The following is a 24,755-nucleotide window of genomic DNA, read 5'->3' on the forward strand; positions in this document are numbered from 1 at the left end:
ACTTTCTTACCAAACAAAAACAACTACAAGCCGAAAAAGGAGCTCTCTTCCAAACAGAAATTCTTCAAACAAAGAAGTAGTAATAACTATTACATGGATACTTCCCTTTTTTTTTCCTTTCCTAAACCTAAAAACCTAAATAACTACCATCTCTCTTTCTATCACATCAAATCCCGAAAAGTAGAATTTAAAATGATGGTTCTTGTGGAAGAACCAAATCCAGTACAATGACGCAAATTAGACCGCTGACCATTTTCTGGAGAAAAATCCCTGAATTTCAGGCAAAAAGGAGATGGCTAATCTACGAGGAATTTCAAGGATTCCATGTTTCCAGGTACAATCGACATGTGAGGAAGTCATTTCTACTACAAGAACTTAAAAGTATTCTCTAGTGTTCTCGGCAAAAGAAGAAGCAGAGAAATTGGCTCCGTCTGTTTTTTGCAATAGGGAAGAAGAAGCAAGAGCATATTGTGTTAATTCTATATAATTCAATGGGCCAACACCGGACAACACACACACACACCATATATTCCTTTGGACATCTTAGAATAACAAAAGCTTGAAACCCATCAAACGGAGCAAAATTTCTTCTTAAAACAATCAGCATGTGTCAAGTATCAAATAAGCAGTAAACCACTTGTCAAGAGGGGAAGTAACTACAGTAAAAAATACTCTCTTTTTATTATACTCGAGGGATATAAGAAAAAATTGCTGTTTGACTAAAAAAAAAAAAATTAGAGAACATAGGACAAGTTTGTGGATCCGAGTAAAGTACCCAGTAACTTTGCCACACAACATGGATGCCTGACATCTTCATTTTATTATTGTTCTGGGTGTACCTGGTTGTCTTCAATCTTCAAGTCTCCAACATTCGCTGAAAATTTGAGTGAGAAAGGTTCATCAAGACTCAACAAACAGATGTCTGAACTGTCAACGCTATCGGGTGAAACCCAGCCATTTCTTCTTTCTTGGCAGCAAAGAGAACCTCCAAGCGAAAGGCAAATCACTCAAAACAGATGGAAAACACAAGCAACAACATCTGCACTCACCAGTCAGATTCCATCGCAGCTACATCCCAGAGTCAACTACCCTCTGCTTCAAGTCAAGATTCAGACCCACTGACAATCTCCAGCCTTCCACACGACCTCATCTCTGAGATCCTCTTAAGGCTGCCAATGAATTCCCTCATGAAATTCAAGTGCGTTTCAAAATCATGGCTTTCCTTAATTAAAAGCCAGTGATTCATCAAAACCCATCTCAACTTCATCAATTCCTCAACAAACAGCCAAAGGGTGCTCATTTTGAGGTGTTTTGACTGGAATTATTATCTCATACATTGTTCTCTTAGCTCATTATTATATGCACCAGCTACTGATACAGTTGACATTGATTATCCCCCATTTGAAGCACCCTTTAATTTTGTTTCAGTTGTGGGGTGCTGTGATGGATTAATTTGTATTTCCGTTAGGCCAAGTAACATAATTTTGTGGAACCCATCTACTCGAGAATCCAAGAAAGCACCAGATTTGGGCATTAGGCTTGAAGAGGATGAACATTATACATCATGGGACTTTGAGTATTATATATCATGGGGTTTTGGATATGACGAGATTAATGATGATTACAAAGTGGCAGCGGTGGTGTGCGTTGTTGATGACCATGGTGAGCCCTCTGGGTCTGAGGTTAAGGTCTATAGCACAAAGAGTGAAACTTGGAGGAGTATAGGGGATTTTCAAGGTGTTTATCCTTTGGAGGAATACGGTAGGTTTGTGAATGGGTGGGAAGCTTCATTGGTCACTGGATAGAGAAGATTGTGGATATATTGGTTCTCTTGATTTAGCAACAGGTATGTATGGACAGATAAAGAAACCTAAATGTGATGAAGATTCCGAGTCTGAGCTTGAGTCAACCTTGAATGTTTTCCAAGGGTGCCTCTGTTTACTTTGTGATGAGAATGATGATCATACGGATGTTTGGATTATGAAGGAATATGGGGTTACAGAATCGTGGACTAAGGTGTTCACCATCCTGATTAATAAACCGAGCAGGAGTTCAGTTTTTACACCATTGTGCCGATCAGAGAAGGGTGAAGTTTTACTGTTACTTGGATCCAAATTGGTACTCTACAATCCAGAGAATGCTACATGTGTTGATATTTCATTTCGAGATCAAGAGATAAGAGCTTATTATGCATTTGTTTACACAGAAAGCCTAGTTTCGCCCTGCTACTAATGATGCAAGAGAGAAGCAACAGCAACAAGTAGGGGAAAGCAACCAAAACGAGACAATTGAATACCATCAAGCTACCATCTCGATTAAAAAAAAAATTGTCCTCCTTTTCCAATTACCAAGATGAGCAATTGAATACCATCAAGCTACCATCTTGTTAAAAACGAAAGAAAAATTTCCTCCTTTTCCAATTGATGAAATTGTTGTTGTCCAGACAGCTTGATTGTGCATTTTGTGGCACTCGACTACATATAGTACATTTTAATTCTTGCAGCATTTTCTTTCTTTAACACATTTGATAATTGATGGTGTTAGAGCCAGCAGCTCGAATTGCATTATTTTTTGTGTGTTTATTCATTTTCTTAGTTATTTTATGTAATCTCTATATCTTTATTGATAGGCAAAATCACATACACCAGATAAGGTGCATATCGAACGCTCAAATTCTCTGAACAAGCATGAAATAAAGAATCAGTATCCATACAAGAAAGCATGTAAATAGTGGGGCTAATTCAGTAGTACATTTAGCAACAGGAGGACTCTGTAATTTGTTTCGATCTCGTTCCCTTGCCAAGCTTAGATTAAAATGGCAATATATGCCAACAGAAGCTTAGGGACTGATCTCTCTTCTGGCTTCATGTTCACTTTTGTACGATGTTAAAATTGCATACATTCGAATGGTTCTTCTGTGATAGTTACTTCATGATGCAAAAGTGTAACTTAGGTCCAAATCACTATAACTTTGTTGATACTATGACGTCCATAGTAGAAGGAAGGACTTTCTAGAAGGAGAAAACCTGTAATTCCCTAGAACTACTAGCTTTTTAGACCTTGAGCAATTTGTTGTTCAAGAAAACAGGTAAACTTCTAACTTGAACAAGAAAAAGAGACACAAGGCCCGTTAAAGCTCAAAGCTCCTTGCCTGGTTGCTGTGAACTCTAGCCAAAGCAGACCTCGCCATGGCAGGAAAAAGAAACCCAACTTGGAGACTCAAATCCTAGACTCTTGAGTTTCCTTCATTTCCACCCAAAATTTGAACATTTCCAAGTTTCAGAGCTTCCCTGTAAAACTCATCACTTGATTGCTCCAAAGACTCCAAGTAAAGTCTCACTAAGTTATAGCGTGTCTAAAAAAATCGCTTTCATTATTATCAAGTTCATAATTCATGAAATTCTGCATCAAAATATCCCTAGCATAATTCATGTTTTGCATCCCTAGATAGCATAATTCATTTGTTTTAAGGACTGTAGTAGTCTCCAGTCTTTACCAACTGAACCGTTCACCAATTTAATTGACATTGAGACCCAATGACACAAAGTTCTCGTCTTTTTGCTTGTGTTATTGTATTGGGTTGATTTATGTTCTGGAATAGGGATGATTTATACCTTTGGGACCTGTGATTTTAGAAAATAATGGTTAGGATTCTTGTGCACTAGCTTTTGGTAAGTTTGCTAGGTGAGACGCAAAGGTGGCTAATTTTGGGACGAGGGTCAAGTGGTTTACAAGAGGGGTTCGGTTGTACTGCTCAGCCAATGTTTGCTTTAATTTGGTGCTACGTACATTGGTGTCAGGAAAGATACTTATGGAGAGTTCATGCTACCTAATTATGAAAAGGAGGATGGTAGCTTTGTTTCAGCATAGGAGTGTTAGGAGTAACTCGCTGCCTGCTTTAGATAATTATACAAGAAGTCAGATACATTGTTGATTGAGTATAAGATGAAATATTATGGAATGAAGTAATTGTTGTGCGCTATGAAATGGTTCTGGTGTTGAATGTTGGATCCCAGCTTTCTGCCTTTTAGATTATGGTGAAGCATGTTTTATCCATTTATAATGCAGATGATGGATCATTCAGGTTTCTGAGATAACAAATTATTGATGTGTTAAGCGGCATATTTGTATTGAAAGCCTAGTTTCCTTTGCGGCTGATTATGGAACAGAGGATTAATTTACCAATGACAGGGTAAGAGAACTACATTAACGTAAGTGATTCCTGTGGTTTCCCCACATATACAACTTTGCTTCCTCTGTTGCATCAAAAGTGCCCTATAACATCAATTATTTCTTTTCGGTCATGAGGTATCAACTTTTTCACCTAAGAATATCTAACTCCAATATGACATGAACATTTGCGCTATTATTCCAAAAATTCTCAGCATAGCTTTCTAGGAATTCTGTAGTCAGGAAGGCGATTAGTTGGAATCAGTATATATATCATCTGCTTATGTATAATTGTATCTGAACTACAATTTCTCTGTGCTCTACACTGTTTAGTTTAATGTTTAGGTATCAATTATTAACTAACCCCACGATTGGGTTGCATCAGACTTTGCATATATTCTATGTCTGTTGTTTGGCACGCGTTTGACCTTCTTGGGACTTAATCGCAGAAAGTGATTACCTTCTTGTCAAATTCCTAGTTAATTGATTGGCAGGCATGTTTCAAAAGCTTTGCTAATTGCTAAGAGGCTTGTATGTCAATGGATTAAAAAGGAAACAGCATTCAAGAGTATTGAATTGAAGTGGTGCTCATTTTGATAATTCCTTCATTGTTCATTGAGTCACATTTGAATTTTCTTTTCTTCCTTGACCTGCATTTTTTGGGGGGAGTAGGGTGGTGTTAATGGGTACTTTTATGCCTTTGCAGTATTGGATTGAATTGCTGCTCATTTTGAAGATTCCTTCATTGTTCATTGAGTCGCATTTGTATTTTCTTTCCTTCCTTGTCCTGCGTTTTTTGGGGAGGAGTAGGGTGCTGTTAATGGGTACTTCTTTGCCTTGATTCTCTGTTAATATGAAAATAGAAGGGAACATAACACTCTCATTATACTGATAGCACGATTCATTTCCTTAAGTAAAGTCAATCATCGAATATTGAGAGAGAGAGCCATAACAATTTACCAAGAAAAGGACGTCCAAACATGCTGGAAGACCCTGAAATGTATTTGCACAAAGTTTATCACATGTTCTGCCTGTGGATTCAAGTCTGGAACTTCTTTTTGCTGAAGTAGTTGCCTTTCCAGTTGGTAAACAATCTGCTGTAGACCAGAACCGAAACACTAGATAAAGTTTATTAAAGGAAACACATCTTCATACTTGCGGAACATTGATGAGTAATAAGCCAGGGAGAACACTAATTGTACAGTGGATGGGATAAGAATTGGTCTATAGTGGGTACTGTGGCCTTGATTTGTATCTACCATCTTCTGCCTACCGTCTTTTGCTTGACTAATGATGTTCCACTTATCATGAGAATGGTTTATACAATGCCTAATCCTAATCCTGGAATAGAAGAACGCTTCCTTTTAGGGGTAAATTGAGTTATGGTACTTCAGGGGCAAGCATGTTTTACAGAATGCCAAATGAGAGAGGTGTAACTAAACAGGAAGAAGAAAGAGATAAAACTCACAAGGGATTGATATGAAAACAGGAGGAAGAAAGGGGTCATAAAGGACTGCAATATGCCACGCGTTCCTGCGTCAAATAGGCTATTTAGTGTTTCCATTTTGAGAATCAAATTGATGGACAGAAAAATTTAAATACAAGAGTTTGAAGGAAATGAATGTAAAGAATTTGAAGCACATAATGTAACTTCTGAATGTATTGACTTTTCAAAGATTCAAAGCCTTGGTCGAAGGTATAATCAATTTCATTACTCTAATATCAGATGGTTCTCTTTAGGTGGATTGAGTAACAATTCTGGTTCATGGCTGCATATCGAGATATTCTTGATATTTTGCTATTTGACTTTGAATTTCTTCAGTTAAGCATTAGCATCATCTGTATTTCTATCTACAAAACAAAAAAAAAATGGAACATAGTGGACTTGAAATATTAACAGTTAGAATCAGTCTTACAAGAAACTAGTCCAAATTCATTGAGACGTGATTTTGAAGCTGGCATACCATGCTTGCTTGTCATCTTGCACCACCATGGAGATCATGGTGGTTTTACAAATTTATGCTAGAGGCATGAACGAATGTCTCTATACTGGAATCAATCTTCTCATTTCTGTTGGAAGCATCCGGAAAACTTGTATTACATTAAACATGAAATACTTAAAGGCTGCCTCCAGAAAGCTAATTATCTGAACCTCCCTATCTTTTGTATGCAAGAAGGCAGTGGGTGCTAGAACTAGCAGCAGACCCTACTCTATCAGATTTTTGTAGCGAGCAGAGGCTTACTTGACGGTATTAATTTACCAGATGCCATGAGGCGGTGCTGAGATCATAAAGTTTGGTTGGCTTGATAACAAAATTATTGCATTTGCTGGGTTAATACATAGGTGAAAAAGTGTGAGCCTGAGAAGTTGCATCCCGGTAAAAAGAATTCAGCATTTTATCTGTTAATGACGTGAATTTATTGTGTACACGAGTAATACAATGTCTAAGAAATCTATTTTCCAAAAACATGACTTTGTAAGTTGTTTCCATTTATATCTTGTACAGTACCAGGAGACCTCCCCCCAACACCGAACGGATTTCCAAACTTGTAAATCAAATTTTTTTGGAGCATGACATGAAATGCTATGATCAACACTAAGTTGATGGATTTTGTTGAAATAAGAGCGTCTTATTCTGTCCTCTACCAGACAAGTGAACATAATATAGGATCTTGAAAGTTTAAAACCAATAATTGAGGTGGCTTAGGAAAAAATATGAAGTCAACTAAAGTCAATTGCATACCATAGACAAAGAACTGAAGCGATAGTGGTTTCTGAGATAACATCCAATACTCACCAAGAGCTCGAGAAATCCTCATCTGGCCTGCTGCTATTGATTGCCTTCGACTTCTTCAAGGTAAGATGAATAACGAAGAAAACCTTGAAGATCAAACTTCAAACGCTACCACGGACAGCCAGATTGCTAGATCACAAGATTCAGACCAATCCATCCTCCCAAACCTCCCCTTTGAACTCATCACTGAGATCCTCCTAAGGCTACCAGTCAAGTCTCTCCTGAAATTCAGGTGTGTTTCGAAATCTTGGCTTTCTTTGACCTTTAGCTCACGATTCATCAAAGCCCACCTCAAGTTGTCTGATGATGATAAGGATTACACTCATCACAAGGTCATTTTACTTGATTTATCACATGCTATTGTCAAGTCTTGTTCTCTTCAATCTTTTCTTGATACACCACCGGCTGATCTTGCAACTAATGTTTCACTCCCAGAGGAATTAGTCAAGCGTTCATTTTGTATGGTGGGCTCTTGTGATGGATTGATTTGCCTTGAGGTTAGGTATGATGTGTACTTGTGGAACCCTTGTACAAGAAAGTGCAAGAAATTGCCTGGGCCTACTTTTGAAGGGAGATCACCTGGATGGTTTTATTGTGTCTACGGGTTTGGATATGACAAGTCTAGTGATGATTATAAAGTAGTAGCCATCTTAGCAGAGAGATCAAAACTGGATGGTGTATACCGTGTCACGCAAGTGAGGATTTACAGTATAAGCACTGATTCCTGGAGGAGTATCGAAAATTTTAGGGAAGGAGTAGAATTGGACAAACCAGGAAAGCTTTTTAATGGGAAGCTGCACTGGGTGGTACGTCCTTGTGTTGTTTCAATTAATTTAGAAAATGAGATGTGTGAGGAGTTTGAGCTGCCTTATTACGGAGAACATGGAATTGATCCAGCATTAGGGGAACTCGAAGGAAAGTTTGCTGTGCTCTGTGATCATTACCTTACTGTTGATGTGTGGGTTATGAAGGAGTATGGAGTTAAAGAGTCTTGGACCAAGATCTTTAATGTCATAGTTGGAGATGATCTTTGGTATAATTTTTATTCCCCGCCACTATTTTTTCAAAAGAAAAATGGTGAAGTTGTTGTCTTACATGGATCGATTCTGATGGTATATGATCTGAAAAATTATCCTGACAATAACCCTCAACTTAATAGATTCCATGGATATGCTGCAGCAAATATGCATGTTGAAAGCTTGGTTCAACCCTGGCTTATGATGGACTAAGAGGATATAGCAGTGACAGTGGTCAAAGAGGCTAATTGAACTATTGAAGTAACTGCTTTAAGCAATCTTAATATGCAAGTAATCACTGTAAGGATCATTCCCACAGAACTACTTGTTTGTTCAACTCCATAAATTCATCTTAGCAATCTGGTAGATAATGCTTCTTGTCCTGATCAGCTTCTTCTTCTGGTAGTTTTTGGTTGACTTGGCAAGTACATCCTATCTTGTTGCAAATTTCTTTCTTGGTTGTCTTATGTTTACAGTCTAATTTGAGCTATAATTTGGGGCATTCATCGCAACACATAGATGCAACTTGATGCTCCTCTGTTGCTTGTGTTGTTACTCCCTGATGTAATACGCTACATCAGAGTTAAGAATAAAGTTGCTAGTGGTTAATAATCAGGTCAACAATGTCCCAAGAAGATGGTTAAAGTTCACCTCTGATGCACCTGTGCAGCTGTCTCACACATGTTCTTTTGGGGTATGCTGAATGCAGCATGTCCAACTCAATCTGCACCTTGTACCTGATGATTTCTGTTGGTCACTTGGAGAAGGTGATCAGAGTTTTATTGTCTTGAGTTAGACAATTTTGCAATGCAGAAGAAAATGAAATCCCTCTTGAGTCATTGTTTGAGTCCCTCAAAGTCTCAACTCTATGATCTTGTTGCTTGATAATCTGCTGGTCCATGTGAAGTTCCTAATACAGAACCCATAATAATGCTTCCAAATTGTTGCTGCAGATTCTTGTGGAGATTCCTGTCTCCAGCTTAAACATTTGTAGTACATTATGGTATCGAAACCATTGGGAATCAAAGATTTTAGTTTGAAGATTGGTAATTGACAGGAAGATACTTCATTATATCTTTTTTATGGTTTGCACATTATTGATATCTTAAATCAGAATTCTCTTTTTTTTTTTTTTATCAATGAACAATTATTAATCTTTGATTTATCACATATTGATTTCCGTTTTTGCATAATTTGCTAAAGGTTAGGGGAAGGGAATAATGAGGTTAAAATGTTCACAAGCTCATTGAAATGTTCACTTCTCCACATAGGCTAAAGTAGTTAAACAATTATAACCCTGATTTGGTAATAGAAACGAGAAATGCTTCACTAGAAGAAATTTACCGAAATCCATCGCTGTGATCGACTTTTTAATGTGGCTTTGATTCTTAAATTAATTGTTGTTAAAATTCAACTTAAGAAGTAATTAAATGCTTTGAACAGGTAAAATTATGCTTGCTCCATCTTTTTTTAATTTATTGTTCTTGTAATTAAGTTTTTTTTCCCCTTTTTTCGCCTTGTCTTCCTATCGTTTGACGGAGCTGGGAAGCGGTATAAAAGCCGAAGAGGAGAAGTTGGAAGTTTCACAAGTTCGAAGGGGAGAAGAGGTATTTTTTGTGGGCCGATCCTGATTTTCCTGGACGTGTTGGTGCATTAACGATGGGAATGACTTTGGGCAGGCCCAAAAATTCATTGCTATGTGGAAAATTGAAATCAAGATTGCAGGCAGCTCCCTTGTAATTTTAAAAATTATACCAATTTTCCCTCTTTCTAATATTTCAGTAACAATATAAATCCAACCAGCTATAATGATCCTTAAAAATCCGTTGTATTCCTTATGTTAGGGGGCAAAAAGCACCCGTTGCGCATTCATCCTCACTGCAACCATTGCAAATGGCAGATCCACCACACTAACCAACTCATCAGCCACTAAAATTGGATTTTTAGATTCCCAAAATTTTTGACAATTCAAAATCATCCATCGGTACCCTAAAACTTCCGGTGCAAATCAACTACAATCACTACCTCCAAAACTCAAATTATGCCAACAACATATACTAGTATTGGTCAATGCTAAGGCTTGCAACATTCCTAATACAACACAGTCTAATCACTACCAATATAACACCGGAGCAATTCACAACAAAAACCAGAGACCAAATCCTGTATCTTGAGGCAAACCAGCACCCATGACTGACGTCAAAAGAAACCCAAATGCAGTTTTTGACATCCCAGAAAATCTTTTTTTTTCTCACAAATTTGGCATGACCGCATAACATCCAATTCCTTTTCCACTTTTAGCCATCACTTTTGTTTTCTAGTCTCTTTCACTGCCATCCTTTTTATGCATGCCAACTAGAGGTGCTATCGAGCCGAGTCGAGCTCGAGTAGCACCATACTCGAGCTCGAGCTCGAGCTCGATCAAAATTTGTGCTACTTGAGCTCAAGCTCGAGCTCGATCGAGTAAAAAAATTTGGACTCGAGCTCGACTCGATGAAATAAAACTAAACTCGAGCTCGACTCGTTTGAGCTCGATTAAGCTCGAGTAAATATCAAGCCCGAGCTACTCGAGCTCTAGTTAGAGCTCGAGTTTTGAAATAAATCTATAATTTTTTTAAAAATATATAATATATAATATATAATATAATATAAATATATAATATAAATAAAATATGAAAACTCGATTAAGCTCGACGAGCACTCGAATATTTATTTCTTGAGCTCGAACTCGACTCGTTAAATTTAACGAGTAGCTCGAGCTCGATTTTACCGAGCTCGAGTCAAGCTTTTGATCAAGCTGCTCGCGAGCTACTCGCGAGCAGCTTAACTTGCTAGCACCCCTAATGCCAACAACCTGTAATTTGGCAATTTCAATTTGATAACTTTCCCAATTTATTTTGTAAAAGAGAAGGTCGGATGATGTGGTACAAGGATTGGGATGGATTGCACTGTGGTGAAACAAACTGCGGTTATAGCTATGGAAGGAAAAAATAGAGGAGTAGGAGGGAGAGACTGGAAGAGAGAGCTGCCGTTCGTTAAGAGTAGAAGACTGACTGTAGTAGCTGTACGGCATCTGTTTTTCTATTTTTGCGGTATGAGATTATGTAAAAGTGAAGCATATTGCAGTCATTTTACTGCATGAAGGGAGATCAGTGTAATTACTTAAGCCTGAGGGCAGCTGAGCGAAATTGTTAAGAATTTTAGGGAAGGTTTCTGAAATTATCCCTTTTTAATAATACGTGGGTGCCTTTCTATTGAGTCCAATTTGCTCCGAAATAAGTAAGATTACTTGGTGAACGAATATTGCAATCATAAACCAACTGCTTTTTCAATAACTTGAATGTGTATTCGCATTCTTCTTCCTTGTCTTTCTCCCTGGGAATTTGCTTTTTGATTCGGCAAGCCGGTAGACATGTTGATTGTCAAATATTTTTAATTAAGGCGCAGAAGTGTTAAATGGAAATAAGATTTTGTCTTCATCAGTACTATTCTTCTGGTTATGACGAAAAAACAACTTCACAAATTTATAGTTTGTTTGGGATCAAAGTACAAGATATATATAGATTCATTTCTCCGGGGTGTAACTCACTTTGAATACAAAGTGAACATGGAACAAATTTTTATAAATCTCACACATGACATTAAAAATGATGTATATGTAGTGACCTAAGCATTGCATTATTTTCTTAGAGTTCATCTATAAAAAGCGACAATAAATCACGACATTACTAATCGATAGACACCAATATGAAAATTTCTAAAATCAAGGAGGAGGGTTATCCATTAATTTATTTATGTTATGTCGTTAGAATTTTCCTTTTTTTTAACCAACGATGGTTGTAAACCTTTTAGGACGCCATTCTGATGACTGCCCTTGATGCGTTTTTCTTTTTCTTTTTTTCTTTAGTGTGGGACGCCATGATTTGGATTTGAATTGATAGAGCATCTTGACTGGTAGGAACTTGAGGATATCCCCCCAAAATTTCATTGGGCAAGTTGGACAACTTGGTCATGGATGATGGAGTACGGTTGGGCTGTTAATCTATGCAGGTTTAAGGAAGGCTTGACAAACATCTAATCAAATCTTTAAAGCCGACACTATGTCGCTATTTGTAATTTTTTATATAATTCTAAGCATGTCCCCATAATTAGAAAACATCCTCCAAAGTGGTTCTTTTCTTTGGAACGTTTTGTTATAGGATTGGCTACGAATTCAATGTCCAGTTGATGTACCTAGATATAACATAGGCCGGATGCCAAAGGTTAATTTAAACCTAAATACGAAGGCACAAAATTCTAAAACTAGCTTTCTAAAGTCAAAATCAAATATCCTGCCAATTGACATAAAAACATTTGGTTACATATAAAACTAACTCGTTAAAAAAATCATTAATTCGACATTTGGTTACAATAGAAACTAGAATCAATAGTGATAATTCTACAGTTTTATCGGCGAAAAATTAAAAAATAGGAATAAGAAGGAAAAAAATGAAAAAAAATTTTAAAACTCTTTCATTTTTTTTTGGCGAAACCCCTTTTTACGGGGTCAGGTTGCCAAACCCTAATTTATTCATAAACTTGAAAATTTTACTTCTAAAACTCATTCTAAATATAAGAATACCAAATAAGAGAATTTCATGAAAATATTCAAGGGTAAAATTGTTATTTTAAATGAAAAAGGAGGTATATGTAATTTTTTAAATCTCAAGAGAGTTCAATAAAATTATCGAAAGCCTCAAGGAGGTTTCTGAAATTATCCCGTTTTTCTATCATCATTCCGTGCAAGCTGGATCCGAGTATTCCAGCAGCCTTCTCTGAGGCGGATCCCAGACGAGAGAAAGTCTCAAGTGTATGGATATGTTTCTATTTGTAAAAAATTATTTGATTATATTATAAGCATAATTTTTAATTATATTTTTATTTTTTTAATCATCTTTTTATTTACATTTATCACATTACAAAAAATATTATGATATTCTGCCAAAAAAATATGTTTCCAAATAATCTCCAATCCAAACACTTAGTTTAAACTCACACCTCCCTAATGTGGTTCTCGATTCAAGGTTTGAGCTTGTTGACCTTGGTCGATCAATCCTTGGTTTTGATGATTAACAAACCAATATGTAGATTTGGGCTAATGTTTTTATGTGAGTAATTTGTTAGAACAGATTCTTGTGGCATAAAAGAAGAAGCAAAAACAGGGCACTCATGTCGGACGCTATCGGACGTCCGAAAGGATGAAGAACATCAAGAAGGAAACTCTGTCGGACGCTCGTGAGGAAGCATCGGACGTCCGGAAGGATCGGACGCACGCCTCGGACGCACATCGATCGCATCGGACGTCCGAGAAATTTCGCAAAGATTTGATGACTCTCTGCCTACGTTCGGGCGCAGGGTTCGGACGTCCGACAGGTGATTTGGACGCAGGGTTCGGACGTCCGACAGGAGGTCTCGGACGTCCGACAGGCCAACGGCTAGTTTTGACAGCATTTAATATTTGACCGACAGGCCAACGGCTAGTTTTGACAGCATTTAATATTTGACCGTTGGAGAGCCTTTTGGAGCCATTTCTCACCTTCTATAAACACCCCAAAGCACAAGAAGACAAGGGACTTTTGCCAACACAAAATACAAGCTTACAAGTGAGATTTTTGAGTAGAAAGATTCTTTGTTGGTTGTATAAGGGGTTGGGAAAGTTGGGTTGTGAGGTTGCTCAAGTGAAAACCTTGGTGAAGGTGAACCTATCACTTGGAGTGGTAAAACCTTGGTGAAGGTTGCCTCATTTGTATAAAATAGTTCTTAATTGGGTGAGTGATCTTTCAAGTGTAGGTTGTTGAGGGTTAACTAGAATTGTTGTAAAACTCCTTGGCTCAACCAAAGAGTGTTTGGGGTGAGAAAGGAGTGAACCTTCACTTGTACATCTTGGTTAGCATCGCCATCAATTGAAGAAGCTATTGGATTGATATTTGGTTTGCATTTCTTATCTTTTCTCTTTAATTAAGTTTTCTTTATTGTACTTAAATTTGATATATCTTTGTGCATCATTGTGAAATTGTTTGTACTCATTGGGTTGCACCGGGCATTACAATTGGTATCAGAGCTTGGTCTCCTTGAGATTAAGTTTAACCGCTTAGAGTAAAGATCATGGCAACCATAAAAGTTTTCTTTTTAGAAGGGCAATCTATTGATAGACCACCTATGTTTAATGGTTCTCATTTTAGCATGTGGAAACAAAGAATGATAATTTTCTTACAATCCGTTTATATTGAATTATGGTATGTGGTGGAAGATGGTCCTTATGAAGCTAGAATAGTTGACTCTACCACTAATTTGAGTAGATTAAAGACTAGACAAGAATTGAATGAAAAAGACAAGAGATATCTTTCTTTGAATGCCAAGGCCATGCATATATTGTACAATGCATTAGATGTAAATGATTCTAGTAGGATTAAAGGTTGTAAATCGGCTAAAAATATTTGGGATAAATTGTGTGTATTTCATGAAGGTAACCAAGATATTAAAGAACAAAAGAAATCTTTGCTTGTTTCTCAATATGAATTTTTCAAAATGCAGCCTCTTGAAAATGTTGATAAGATGTGTAGTAGATTTTGTGACATTATTCAAGATCTTAAATTGCTTGGAAAAGAATATTCTTTGGGTGAGAAAAATAGAAAGATTTTGAATGCCTTGCCAAAAGAATGGGAAAACAAAATAAATGCTATAGAAGAGGCAAAGGATTTAAATTCTATGTCCATTGAATCTCTTGTGGATACCCTAACCTCTTATGAATTAAAGCTGAAATTCAAAGTGCAAGAGGAAGAAAATGCAAGAATGCATAAGAGAGGCATAGCTTTTAAAGCATCTCAAGTGGGGGATAACCCATCCTTCATGGGTAATGAAATCATGGAAGTGGACAATGATATAACTCCTCAAATCAAAAGTTTCAAGAAGATCTTCAACAAGAGATGTTCAAGAGGAGATTGCAAAATTACATGGGATGAATGCAATTCAAAAAGAGAAAAAGGAGAGTTGGCCCAAATGGCACTAATGGCCGTTGGAGAAGATGAGGTAAGTTCTTATTACTCTTCTTGTGATGAAGATAATGAAGATGATGATGTGAAAATTCTTATGATTAAAATGCATAAAAGTTTGAGAAAATCTTATGCTAAAAATAAAGATTTGAAAACAAAAATAAATGATTTGTTGGAAGAAAACTCCAAACTTTTTCAAGAAAACAAATGTTTGAGAATGGAAAATGATGATTTAAAAAATCAAAAAAAATGTTTTGAAAAGGAAGTTGGAAGAGAAAACAAAGTTTTATGAAAAAATGTTGGAGGAACAAAATTTGTTAAAGAAAAGAATTAATGACTTGAACGAGTTTCTCTAAAATGAAAAACAAAAGTTTTCTCAAACAAAAGAAAGCAAATCTTTTCAAGGCACAAATAAGTTTGCTATGATAAGAAGTAAGAAAATTAGTTGCATTAAATCCACCTATGTGCAAAATACTTCTATCATGTGTCACTTTTGTTGCAAATTTGGACATATGCAAAATGATTGTTATGTAAAGAAAAATATGAGAAAAGGTATGAAATCCATGTGGATTGCTAGATCATGTTGTATTAACTCCCAAGGACCCTATAAAAAAAGGGTACCAAATGAAATTTCTCATATTTAGGTACATCATGAAGATTTGATCCAAGAAGTGCTATATGGTTGTAAGTACAATTGAAAATTTTGATATTCAATATGGTCTTGTTTTGAAAAATAAAGGGGGAGTTTGTTTTTGATTGATGCCAAAAGGGGGAGTAGGATTTATTGAAATTTCTTTGTATGTTGGCACTTTCTAAGGGGGAGCTTTATTTGAACTTATTTGATAAAAAAAATCTTCATTTTGTTTGTGATCATCAAAAAGGGGGAGATTGTTGACCTTGGTCGATCAATCCTTGGTTTTGATGATTAACAAACCAATATGTAGATTTGGGCTAATGTTTTTATGTGAGTAATTTGTTAGAACAGATTCTTGTGGCATAAAAGAAGAAGCAAAAACAGGGCACTCATGTCGGACGCTATCGGACGTCCGAAAGGATGAAGAACATCAAGAAGGAAACTCTGTCGGACGCTCGTGAGGAAGCATCGGACGTCCGGAAGGATCGGACGCACGCCTCGGACGCACATCGATCTCATCGGACGTCCGAGAAATTTCGCAAAGATTTGATGACTCTCTGCCTACGTTCGGACGCAGGGTTCGGACGTCCGACAGGTGGTTTGGACGCAGGGTTCGGACGTCCGACAGGTGGTTTAACAGGAGGTCTCGGACGTCCGACAGGCCAACGGCTAGTTTTGACAGCATTTAATATTTGACCGTTGGAGAGCCTTTTGGAGCCATTTCTCACCTTCTATAAACACCCCAAAGCACAAGAAGACAAGAGACTTTTGCCAACACAAAATACAAGGTTACAAGTGAGATTTTTGAGTAGAAAGATTCTTTGTTGGTTGTATAAGGGGTTGGGAAAGTTGGGTTGTGAGGTTGCTCAAGTGAAAACCTTGGTGAAGGTGAACCTATCACTTGGAGTGGTAAAACCTTGGTGAAGGTTGCCTCATTTGTATAAAATAGTTCTTAATTGGGTGAGTGATCTTTCAAGTGTAGGTTGTTGAGGGTTAACTAGAATTGTTGTAAAACTCCTTGGCTCAACCAAAGAATGTTTGGGGTGAGGAAGGAGTGAACCTTCACTTGTACATCTTGGTTAGCATCGCCATCAATTGAAGAGGCTATTGGATTGATATTTGGTTTGCATTTCTTATCTTTTCTCTTTAATTAAGTTTTCTTTATTGTGCTTAAATTTGATATATCTTTGTGCATCATTGTGAAATTATTTGTACTCATTGGGTTGCACCGGACATTACAGAACTTAATATATTACTATGAATTGGTAATTGAATTACGTTTATGCCATATTGGATTACTGTCATGTATACCCATTGGGCAACTAAATGGCATTAAGAAGTTCTAAACTGAAATCAATTTAAAGATTTTTTTTTTTTTGTATTTGTAACATTTTTTTTTTCAACATAAGTGGGGTCCAGTACTTTTAATTGTCGGTAGCATTCTACGGCTGGATCCAGTACTATCATCGTCAACGTCCACTGTATATACAATGCCCAATAATATTCATTGAAATCAAGAAAACAAGAAAAAAAAATGGGTGAAACTAATGACGGGATGCTCTCCCCTTTCCAATCCTTGCCTGAAGGTTGCATATCACACATCCTCTTTTACACATCTCTTCAAGATGCGTGCGGTGCATCACTCATTTCTAAGGACTTCAACTCTGCTTCTAAGTCTGATACTGTTTGGGGAAAATTTCTTCCTCCAGATCTCAAAGAGATCATCTCAAATTTAGTTCCCTGGTTGAGCTCTAAAACGAAGAAAGAGCTCTACCGTTTGCTTTGTCACTTTTCAAACCCGATCGACAAGGGAATCCTGATCAACAAGGGAAACCGGGTAATCTCTCAACTCCTCATTTTTTTTATACAAAAAAAAAATTATTTTTAAAAATTGTTGTTTTTCCTTTTTCTTGTTTTCGTCTTTTCTTTTCTGGGCAATTTGGATTCACTATATGGAAAGAGAGTTATCTTTTGTCTCACCGATTCTCCCTCCCCTTTTTCCCTTCTAATGGAAATATTGGCAAATCAATGTTAACAAAATCATGGAGTTGGTCTTACAGGTTGTAATGAAACTGTAGAATCTCCAAAAACGTTACATAAGTAAGTTACTTATGAAAAGGGGGATCTTGATTCACAGTTGATCACTGAAAGGATCAGGATCTGGGGTCTTGAATCGTTGTACACTGTACAATCTTTTAACCCAAAATGTTGGTACTAGTTATTATGCCATGAATTAGCTGAATCTGAATCTCTGTCAAGATTTCCACAGAGAGTAGGCTTGGCAGGTTTTTCCAAGAAGTTTTAATAGGAGAGGTTAGAAAAGGTCCGTTTGATTGCTATTTTTAAGAATTTTTGTTAAAAAAATGTACCATAACAGTATGACGTATGTAAAGTAAAAAAATGATTATAAAATATTTTCAAGAAAATATAAAAATTTTTCTGTACAAGTTAGTGTTCCTGGACCTACTGGTACATGTTATTGTTTGTTATTGTACCAAATTTCAGCCCCTTGCCTATAAATGGGCTGCAAATTGAATCCACACTGTTGAAGATTCAATTTGAGAGCTCGTGGAGCTTTTTGGCCTGGACATATTGAATAGTCGAGATGGTTAATTTGTCGAATTGTTTTTGAGTGATGGACTTGGGATGAAGAAATACATGATGCATCTTACATCCTTGGCATACTACGTGAATCTTATAATAGCAGAGACTAGAGCGTGACTGCTATTTTTTTTTTATTTTCCGCTATTCTAGTTCAAGAACATTTATTTGTCAGATTAACTTACTTTAATGCTGGCCTGACAATTCAAATCGCTTTGTTCATAGCATTTCCAACCTGTAACTTTTAATTTGTCTCATGATTTTCAGCGTTGCTTTCTAAATGTTTCTCTTTTTGTTGATGATACATTTCTCATGTTGACATTACCGGGATGCTTATGAAGTAGGCATAATCATAATTTTTCACAACCTTGTCTCTACGAAAAAAACAAATTAAAATCCGTCAAATGCTCTTTCCATATTGATCTCAAGCATGTTATTGATTAACATAAAAGATGCGTCTGCTGTTGGACAGCGCTTCTGGCTAACTAAGTGCTCGAAAAAATGTTATATGCTGAGCGCGTGGGAGCTCTCCATTCATAAGAAAGAAGATCCTGAGTGCTGGAAGTGGTATGAGTTATCTGGATCAAGGTATGCATAAAAGGCTGAGACACCCTACCTGAAATTTCAGTCTAATCTTGGCCAATCTGGATGAAAGCTCTATTCTTTGTGTTTCTTTGCTAATTGATTAATCTGGAAAAGAAATGATATATTCAGGTTTTCTGAGGTGGCTGAGCTGCAGCGAGTAGATATCCTTGATATACGAGTGAAAATGCCAGCTCGATCACTGTCACCGAAGACTAATTATGCGGCTTACCTTGTGTTCAAAACTAAAGAGTATTCCTATGGACTTGAAACTGTTGCCAAGGCTTCTGTTAGCTTGGCTGCTACTGCTGGCACTAGTGGTCTCTCTGAGCCTATGGAAGGCGACTCTGTCTACCTAAAAATACCTACAGACGTGCATTATCTAACACCTACAGATGAAGATGATCCAGGATATAGATGGCGGGGGCCTGATCTGCAGCGACGATTTGTTCTGGTGCCTCGGCCTGAGCATGAAATTGATGGCCGGGTTCCACGTGAGAGAAACGATGGATGGCAGGAGATTATGCTGGGAGAATTTTTTAACGATGAAGGTGTTGGCGATGTCGAGATAAAAATTGCAGAAATTCTCGATTGGAAAAAAGGCCTCATTCTCGAGGGAATTGAGCTTCGACCCAAGGAAGAAGCGTGATACTCTGAGTCAGTACTAAAACTTTGCGACTAATGATGCTACTTGGCAAGGATCGTTCTGTTAAGTCGTGAGGTGTGTTATATTAAAATAATGGCAGTTGATTGGGAACAGCCGGTTTGTTTTGCTACATTTCCAACTGAATTGGTAAGATTGTTTTGTAAAATAAAATGGTAAACTTTAAATTTGTCTAATAAAATAATAAATTTCATAAGTTATCTTTTTATAAGTTAATCCATATTCGTTCCTTGCCTTTTTCTCTACTGCTGTTTGTTTTTCTTAATTCCCTAGTAGTTCTTCTGGTTTCGTTTTTGGTAGGGAGAAAGAATTTTGCTCTTGATGGGAAGAAACAACAGGAGGAGAACAGCCCCCAACTTTCAAATCGAGGATATTAAATGAGGGGAGAGAGAGAGACGGTCAGGAACCTTGTTCACCCGAAGAGGGTATGTTTGAAATATGATAGTCACATTAGGAAAAATATGCACACGAGATATTTTGTACCTTTGTGCCCGATTTAACGTGGGGCCATAAAGGAAAAAATGAAAAAAAAAAATTGTAACGGGAGAAAGATTTCCCATTCCTTAGCCGGAAAGATATGTGGCTATGCTATGAAAGAGGGATTAAGTGGAACAGAAGAAGAAGGAAAAGGGTTGAATAGAGGAACTCCCGAACATTTGGCGATCTCAGATGTGTCGATATCAATGGTGACTCATTATTTTTATTTCGATGAATCCTTTCTTCGGACAGAAGAAGATTATGTAAACACTTACTCGAAATCTCACTTATCAGATTCCATTGTGGAAGACACAAATTTTTCTGAAGAATTCGCCATGATATACCCGATCCATGCATAATATCGTGAAAAATGGATACCAATTTTTGACTGCTACTTAGTATCGGCAATAGGTCTGAAAAGGTATCTAAAAATATCAAATTTAGATATTTGTACCCTGTCGAAGTAAGGAACCATGGCATATATGTTTGGAATAGATTCCATTTTGAGAGAGTTGAAAAAACATTTTGGATGTTGATAGGGTGCATTTTGTTAGTAGTTTTGTGGATATTTTTCCCTTGAATTTTGATCAAATATTGTATTAATTAATAGATTTTAGTTATATTTAGTTAATAGCGTGAATTGTAGAAAAGTAGATTAAAAAGTGGTTAAAGAGGCAATTTTACATGAGATTGTGAACCAGTTTGATGTGAACTGGTTCAGGAATTGCTGTCAAATCCGAAAGACTCGGGATTTTTCTATGCACGGAGGTTTCCTAGTTTTTTTTTTCTAACATTTTCTTGACGAAAGCAAGAATTCGATAAATAAATCTATTTTTCCGAGCAACCTTCAAAAGCCGGCAACTTTTGAAGGCACGGAGGTTTCCTAGTTTGAGCTGAAGTTTTAAAAGCTATCTTTATTAGTAGAGTATTTAGTTAAGAAACAAAGGATGTTATCTTTTGTACTTTCCTGTTCCACTTAGGAGTTTATTTTTAATAGCTACAATTTAGGAGATAAAATACGTAGACAAAGTACGGTTGGCTTTATTAGTAGTACTTTCGAGGGAAAACAATTTGGAGCATCGTATCTTTTGTTTGCAAAGAAAGACGACTTTTGTTCTTCCTTCTTAACGATGTGTCTTTTGAGATGTTCCGTACTTTTGCGTCGGGAATTTTCTCAACAATGAACAACTAACTTTTTTATTCTAGCCAAGGGATAAACGAAGGATTTGGTTCAATTATAATAGTGAGATTAAATTATTTTTATCTTCTTTTATTTGTTAGTATTTGTATATTTTCTGATTTAATTTCTTATGGTTGTTTTGTTGTTTGAATATCAAAGTCTGATATTTTAATTCAACCTAATAATCTAATACCAATTAAGATAGTTAAATTCGTAATTATTTAATTATTTTAAATTGGTGATAAATAACGTGATTGATTTTATATTAGGAAAACGTATGATCTAATTAAAATAAACCCTGGTAGTGAATATTATTGATTAGAACAGGATTTTTCCAAAATTTAATGCAAACGTGATTGGTTTCATGCGAGGGAAATGTCTGATCTAATTTAAATAAACCTTGATAGTGAATTCTGCTTGTGTGTTTATTGATTAGAACATGATTTTTTCATATTTTAATGCAATCAAGAAATTAAATTTTATGGGCGTACCTAGGGTTATTTCTTAGTTAGATAAGTAGTTAACAGGTGTAAAACTAATTATCGTCGCTTGTTTAGTAATTATAACATGTTTGTTAACAAATAGATGAAATTATTATTATATCAATAAACAGTTGTATGAACCACTTTCGGAGTTTTTTCTTTGATTAAACTCACATATTATTGATTTAATTTTAATTTTCTTCCGTTTGATTATTTTTATTTATTTATGTCGATTATTTATTTTAATATTAATTTTTCAAAACCCCCCAGTTAATTCTCACTTGGAAATGAGCAAATTACCTTTAATCCCTACGGAGAAAACCTTACTCACCGTTATATTCGTCTTTATATTTTTGTGAATAAAAATTTATTATTGCATAGAATTGACACCTATCAAACATCATACACTGGAAGCAAAGGAAAAAGTACATGTTCAAGGACCAAGGTATAGCCTGGTAGTAGTATTTTTGGCCAATACCCAATCAAATATATAAAAATTTCCCAATAGTTCAACTGATGCAAATAGATTATTAAGAAACTATACTGCAATGAAATTTAAATGCTTCAATATTGATACACAATAAAATCTTTATAAATTAATATTTAATAAATTAATAATCTTTACTAAATAATAAATTTTTTGATCCTGACTTGGACAAATGAGTTCAATTAATAAGTTTCATGAAATTATAAGACGATATGATGCGGATACGGGTGCGCAACAACTTCAACCTTGGGTCAAGGACCCTTTGATCAACATTGGTGGTCCGATGACAAGATCAAGAACCAAGAAGGTGAAGGAAGTTTTACGAGTCTTGATCTTTACCATACAAGCAAGGAGCAAGTTAGGTTTGAAGATTTGATGGACCATGACGTTACTTTGTTCATTTGTCCGTTTGAAGTGAAGGAATGATCTCATACTTGTTAGTTTAGTTGGTAGTTGTTTTAAGACTGTCTAGTTTAGTAGTTGTTAGGCGTTGAGTATTTTATTACTTATTGGACCTTATCGGAAAGCCTTAAAGAGCTAGCTCTTTAAACTCTTTATGCGGACCGAATTTTTTTCAGGTTTATGTGGGCCGGATTTTGCCCTAGTTTTAGCCTATAAAAAAGGCACCTCTTGTATCAGTCTGGACAGAATATTACAACCAGAAATCGTGAGGAATTTTCCTTTCAAGTTCTTAATCGAACTTACTCTTGAATTCTTGAGTTCATTGCTTAGGATTCAAATCTGACTTTATCGATTAGTTTGTTCCCTAATCGTGGTGTCTCTTCATCCATCTTTATTTGCTTAAGGTTGCTGATTGCCTTTGTGTGTCAGAGATCTTGAGTTCATGAGAACAATCGAGTTCAATTTTCATTGGGAGAAAAGGTCCAACTCTGATAATTACAAAGTTGGGAGGGTCTAGGAGGGTCTTTCCCTAGGATTGCCTTATCAGTTGGTAATCAGAGCATCAGGTTAATTCTCTTTCAATTGAAGTTGTTCATATCTTGTTAGTTTGTGTCTTGTGTCAAAAAAAAAAAAACTGTAGCGATTACTGTTCATCGTACTGTAGCGTACTGTTCACGTTACTATTCATCCGAATAAAAAAAAATCTGTTTGGGTGTTGTCTTTTTGTGTTTTCTGTCCAACTTTTGTTCTTGAGTCTGTTATACTTTTGTTTAGATTTGGGTTGTTAGGGTTTAAAGACAAAAAAAAAAAAAAAAATGAGTCACGTACCTTATATTGTTTTAGTATCCAAGTTGCTAGAGTATTGCTGGAATTTTCTTTTGAGTATTGCTGAAATTTTATTGTGCCTATTTCTTGAGTATTGGTTGTTGTTTTTGCAAACCCTAAACACCACAACTCAATTTGGGGAAGTTCTTGAGTTTTTTGAACAAATTCTTGAAGTTCTTGGACCATCAAGTCTTGTTTTGAAAATTCTTGAACAATAAATCAAGAACCAGGGCCTTCTTGAAATTTGCATAACCTTTCATCCGTTTTTCTTGAACTTGTTGGTGTGACCTGAATTTGTGTTCCTTGAAGAGCCGAAGCAAAAAAAAAAAAAAGAGAGAGAACAAAAAAAAAAAAAAAACAAAGAAGAGAAGGAATCGGCTCTCACACAAAGGAAATCAAGTATCTCAAATCTTGAGTTTCCAATTCTTGATTGGTTTCCAATTCTTGAATAGTCTCCAAATCTTGATTGGTTTCCCAAAACTTGAGTCTCCAAATCTTGATTGGTTTCCAATTCTTGAGTCTCCAACCTTAATTGAATTCCAACAACCCCAAACGACCTAACCAGCCCCAAACACCCCCAAATCAGTTTCCAAAACCAAACCTAAACCGCCACAAACACCATTTACCATCCAAATACTGGCCAGAAACTTAGCAAAAACAGCCGCTAAAAAAAAAAAAAAGAGGTTCTAGGTTCGGGTAGAGTTTTTCTAAGATTTGCAAATTTCTGCTTTGTGTCTTGTTACTTGCTTATAGGGTAATTAATTCTGGAATTTTGAGAGTTTGAGTTGTTTTAAGAATTTCGAGAAGGAAAATTGAGAGTGAGTGTGTTTCCTTGAGTGATACACGAGTGCTTGCAAGGTAGACTAGGATACACTTGTTTTGCAGGTTGGACAATATGTCTCAAGAGGGGAACATGCTTGAGCCGTCTGAGACTGACATGTCACTCAAACTGGTGCTCCAAGTTCTTCAAAAACAAGCGGAGAGACATGAAGTTGTGATGATACAAATATCCGACAAGCTGGCTGCCATTGAGATGCGAGGTACTGGAGATACATACAATAGGGCTTCGAGTGTTCAGAGTGCTGATCATGATGCGGATGATGAGGGATATCATTCTAACACCTCGATTCGATCAAGGAAAAGCCAAAGAGGAGCGAGGGAAGGTCGAGACCGACCTAGGAGAACCGATGACAATCTTGGTTCCATCAAAACCAAGATGCCTACCTTTCATGGGAAAAATGATCCTGAAACTTACTTGGATTGGGTTAGACGAGTTGAGCAAGTGTTTGAAGTCCACAACTACTCTGAAGAGAAAAAGGTGAAACTTGCGGCTATTGAATTTGAAGATTATGCATCCATTTGGTGGGAGCAAGTATGTGCCATAAGGAGGAGAAATAGGGAACCACCAA

General features: G+C 36.4%; 3 protein-coding genes across 5 annotated transcripts; all 3 read left to right on the forward strand.

Moving 5' to 3' along the window:
- The first annotated feature begins 1,016 nt into the window (after positions 1 to 1,016).
- Positions 1,017 to 2,232, forward strand: LOC113735727 (F-box protein CPR1-like). The gene is made up of 3 exons (XM_072083018.1): positions 1,017 to 1,198; positions 1,349 to 1,761; positions 1,847 to 2,232. The coding sequence occupies exons 1-3, from the start codon at positions 1,017 to 1,019 to the stop codon at positions 2,230 to 2,232; spliced, it is 981 nt and encodes a 326-aa protein (XP_071939119.1).
- Positions 2,233 to 6,706: 4,474 nt separating this feature from the next.
- On the forward strand, positions 6,707 to 9,031 carry LOC113734850 (F-box/kelch-repeat protein At3g23880-like). Its single transcript, XM_027261598.2, has one exon. The coding sequence runs from the start codon at positions 7,034 to 7,036 to the stop codon at positions 8,192 to 8,194; it is 1,161 nt and encodes a 386-aa protein (XP_027117399.1). The 5' UTR covers positions 6,707 to 7,033; the 3' UTR covers positions 8,195 to 9,031.
- Positions 9,032 to 17,140: 8,109 nt separating this feature from the next.
- Positions 17,141 to 20,299, forward strand: LOC113734851 (F-box protein PP2-B10). 3 transcript variants are annotated; one of them, XR_011841637.1, is made up of 4 exons: positions 17,141 to 17,483; positions 18,720 to 18,835; positions 18,962 to 19,622; positions 19,770 to 20,299. XR_011841637.1 is itself a non-coding variant. In XM_027261599.2 (3 exons), exons 1-3 carry the CDS (start codon positions 17,181 to 17,183, stop codon positions 19,476 to 19,478), a joined length of 936 nt encoding a protein of 311 aa, XP_027117400.1. In that variant the 5' UTR covers positions 17,141 to 17,180; the 3' UTR covers positions 19,479 to 19,689. The 3 variants fall into 3 exon arrangements, 1 of the variants encoding a protein (XP_027117400.1); XR_003459438.2 differs by having other exon boundaries at positions 19,794 to 20,299; XM_027261599.2 differs by lacking the exon at positions 19,770 to 20,299 and having other exon boundaries at positions 18,962 to 19,689.
- Positions 20,300 to 24,755: the final 4,456 nt, after the last annotated feature.

The sequence above is a fragment of the Coffea arabica genome, chromosome 3c (genome assembly GCF_036785885.1).
Source record: "Coffea arabica cultivar ET-39 chromosome 3c, Coffea Arabica ET-39 HiFi, whole genome shotgun sequence".
Lineage (NCBI taxonomy): Eukaryota > Viridiplantae > Streptophyta > Magnoliopsida > Gentianales > Rubiaceae > Coffea > Coffea arabica.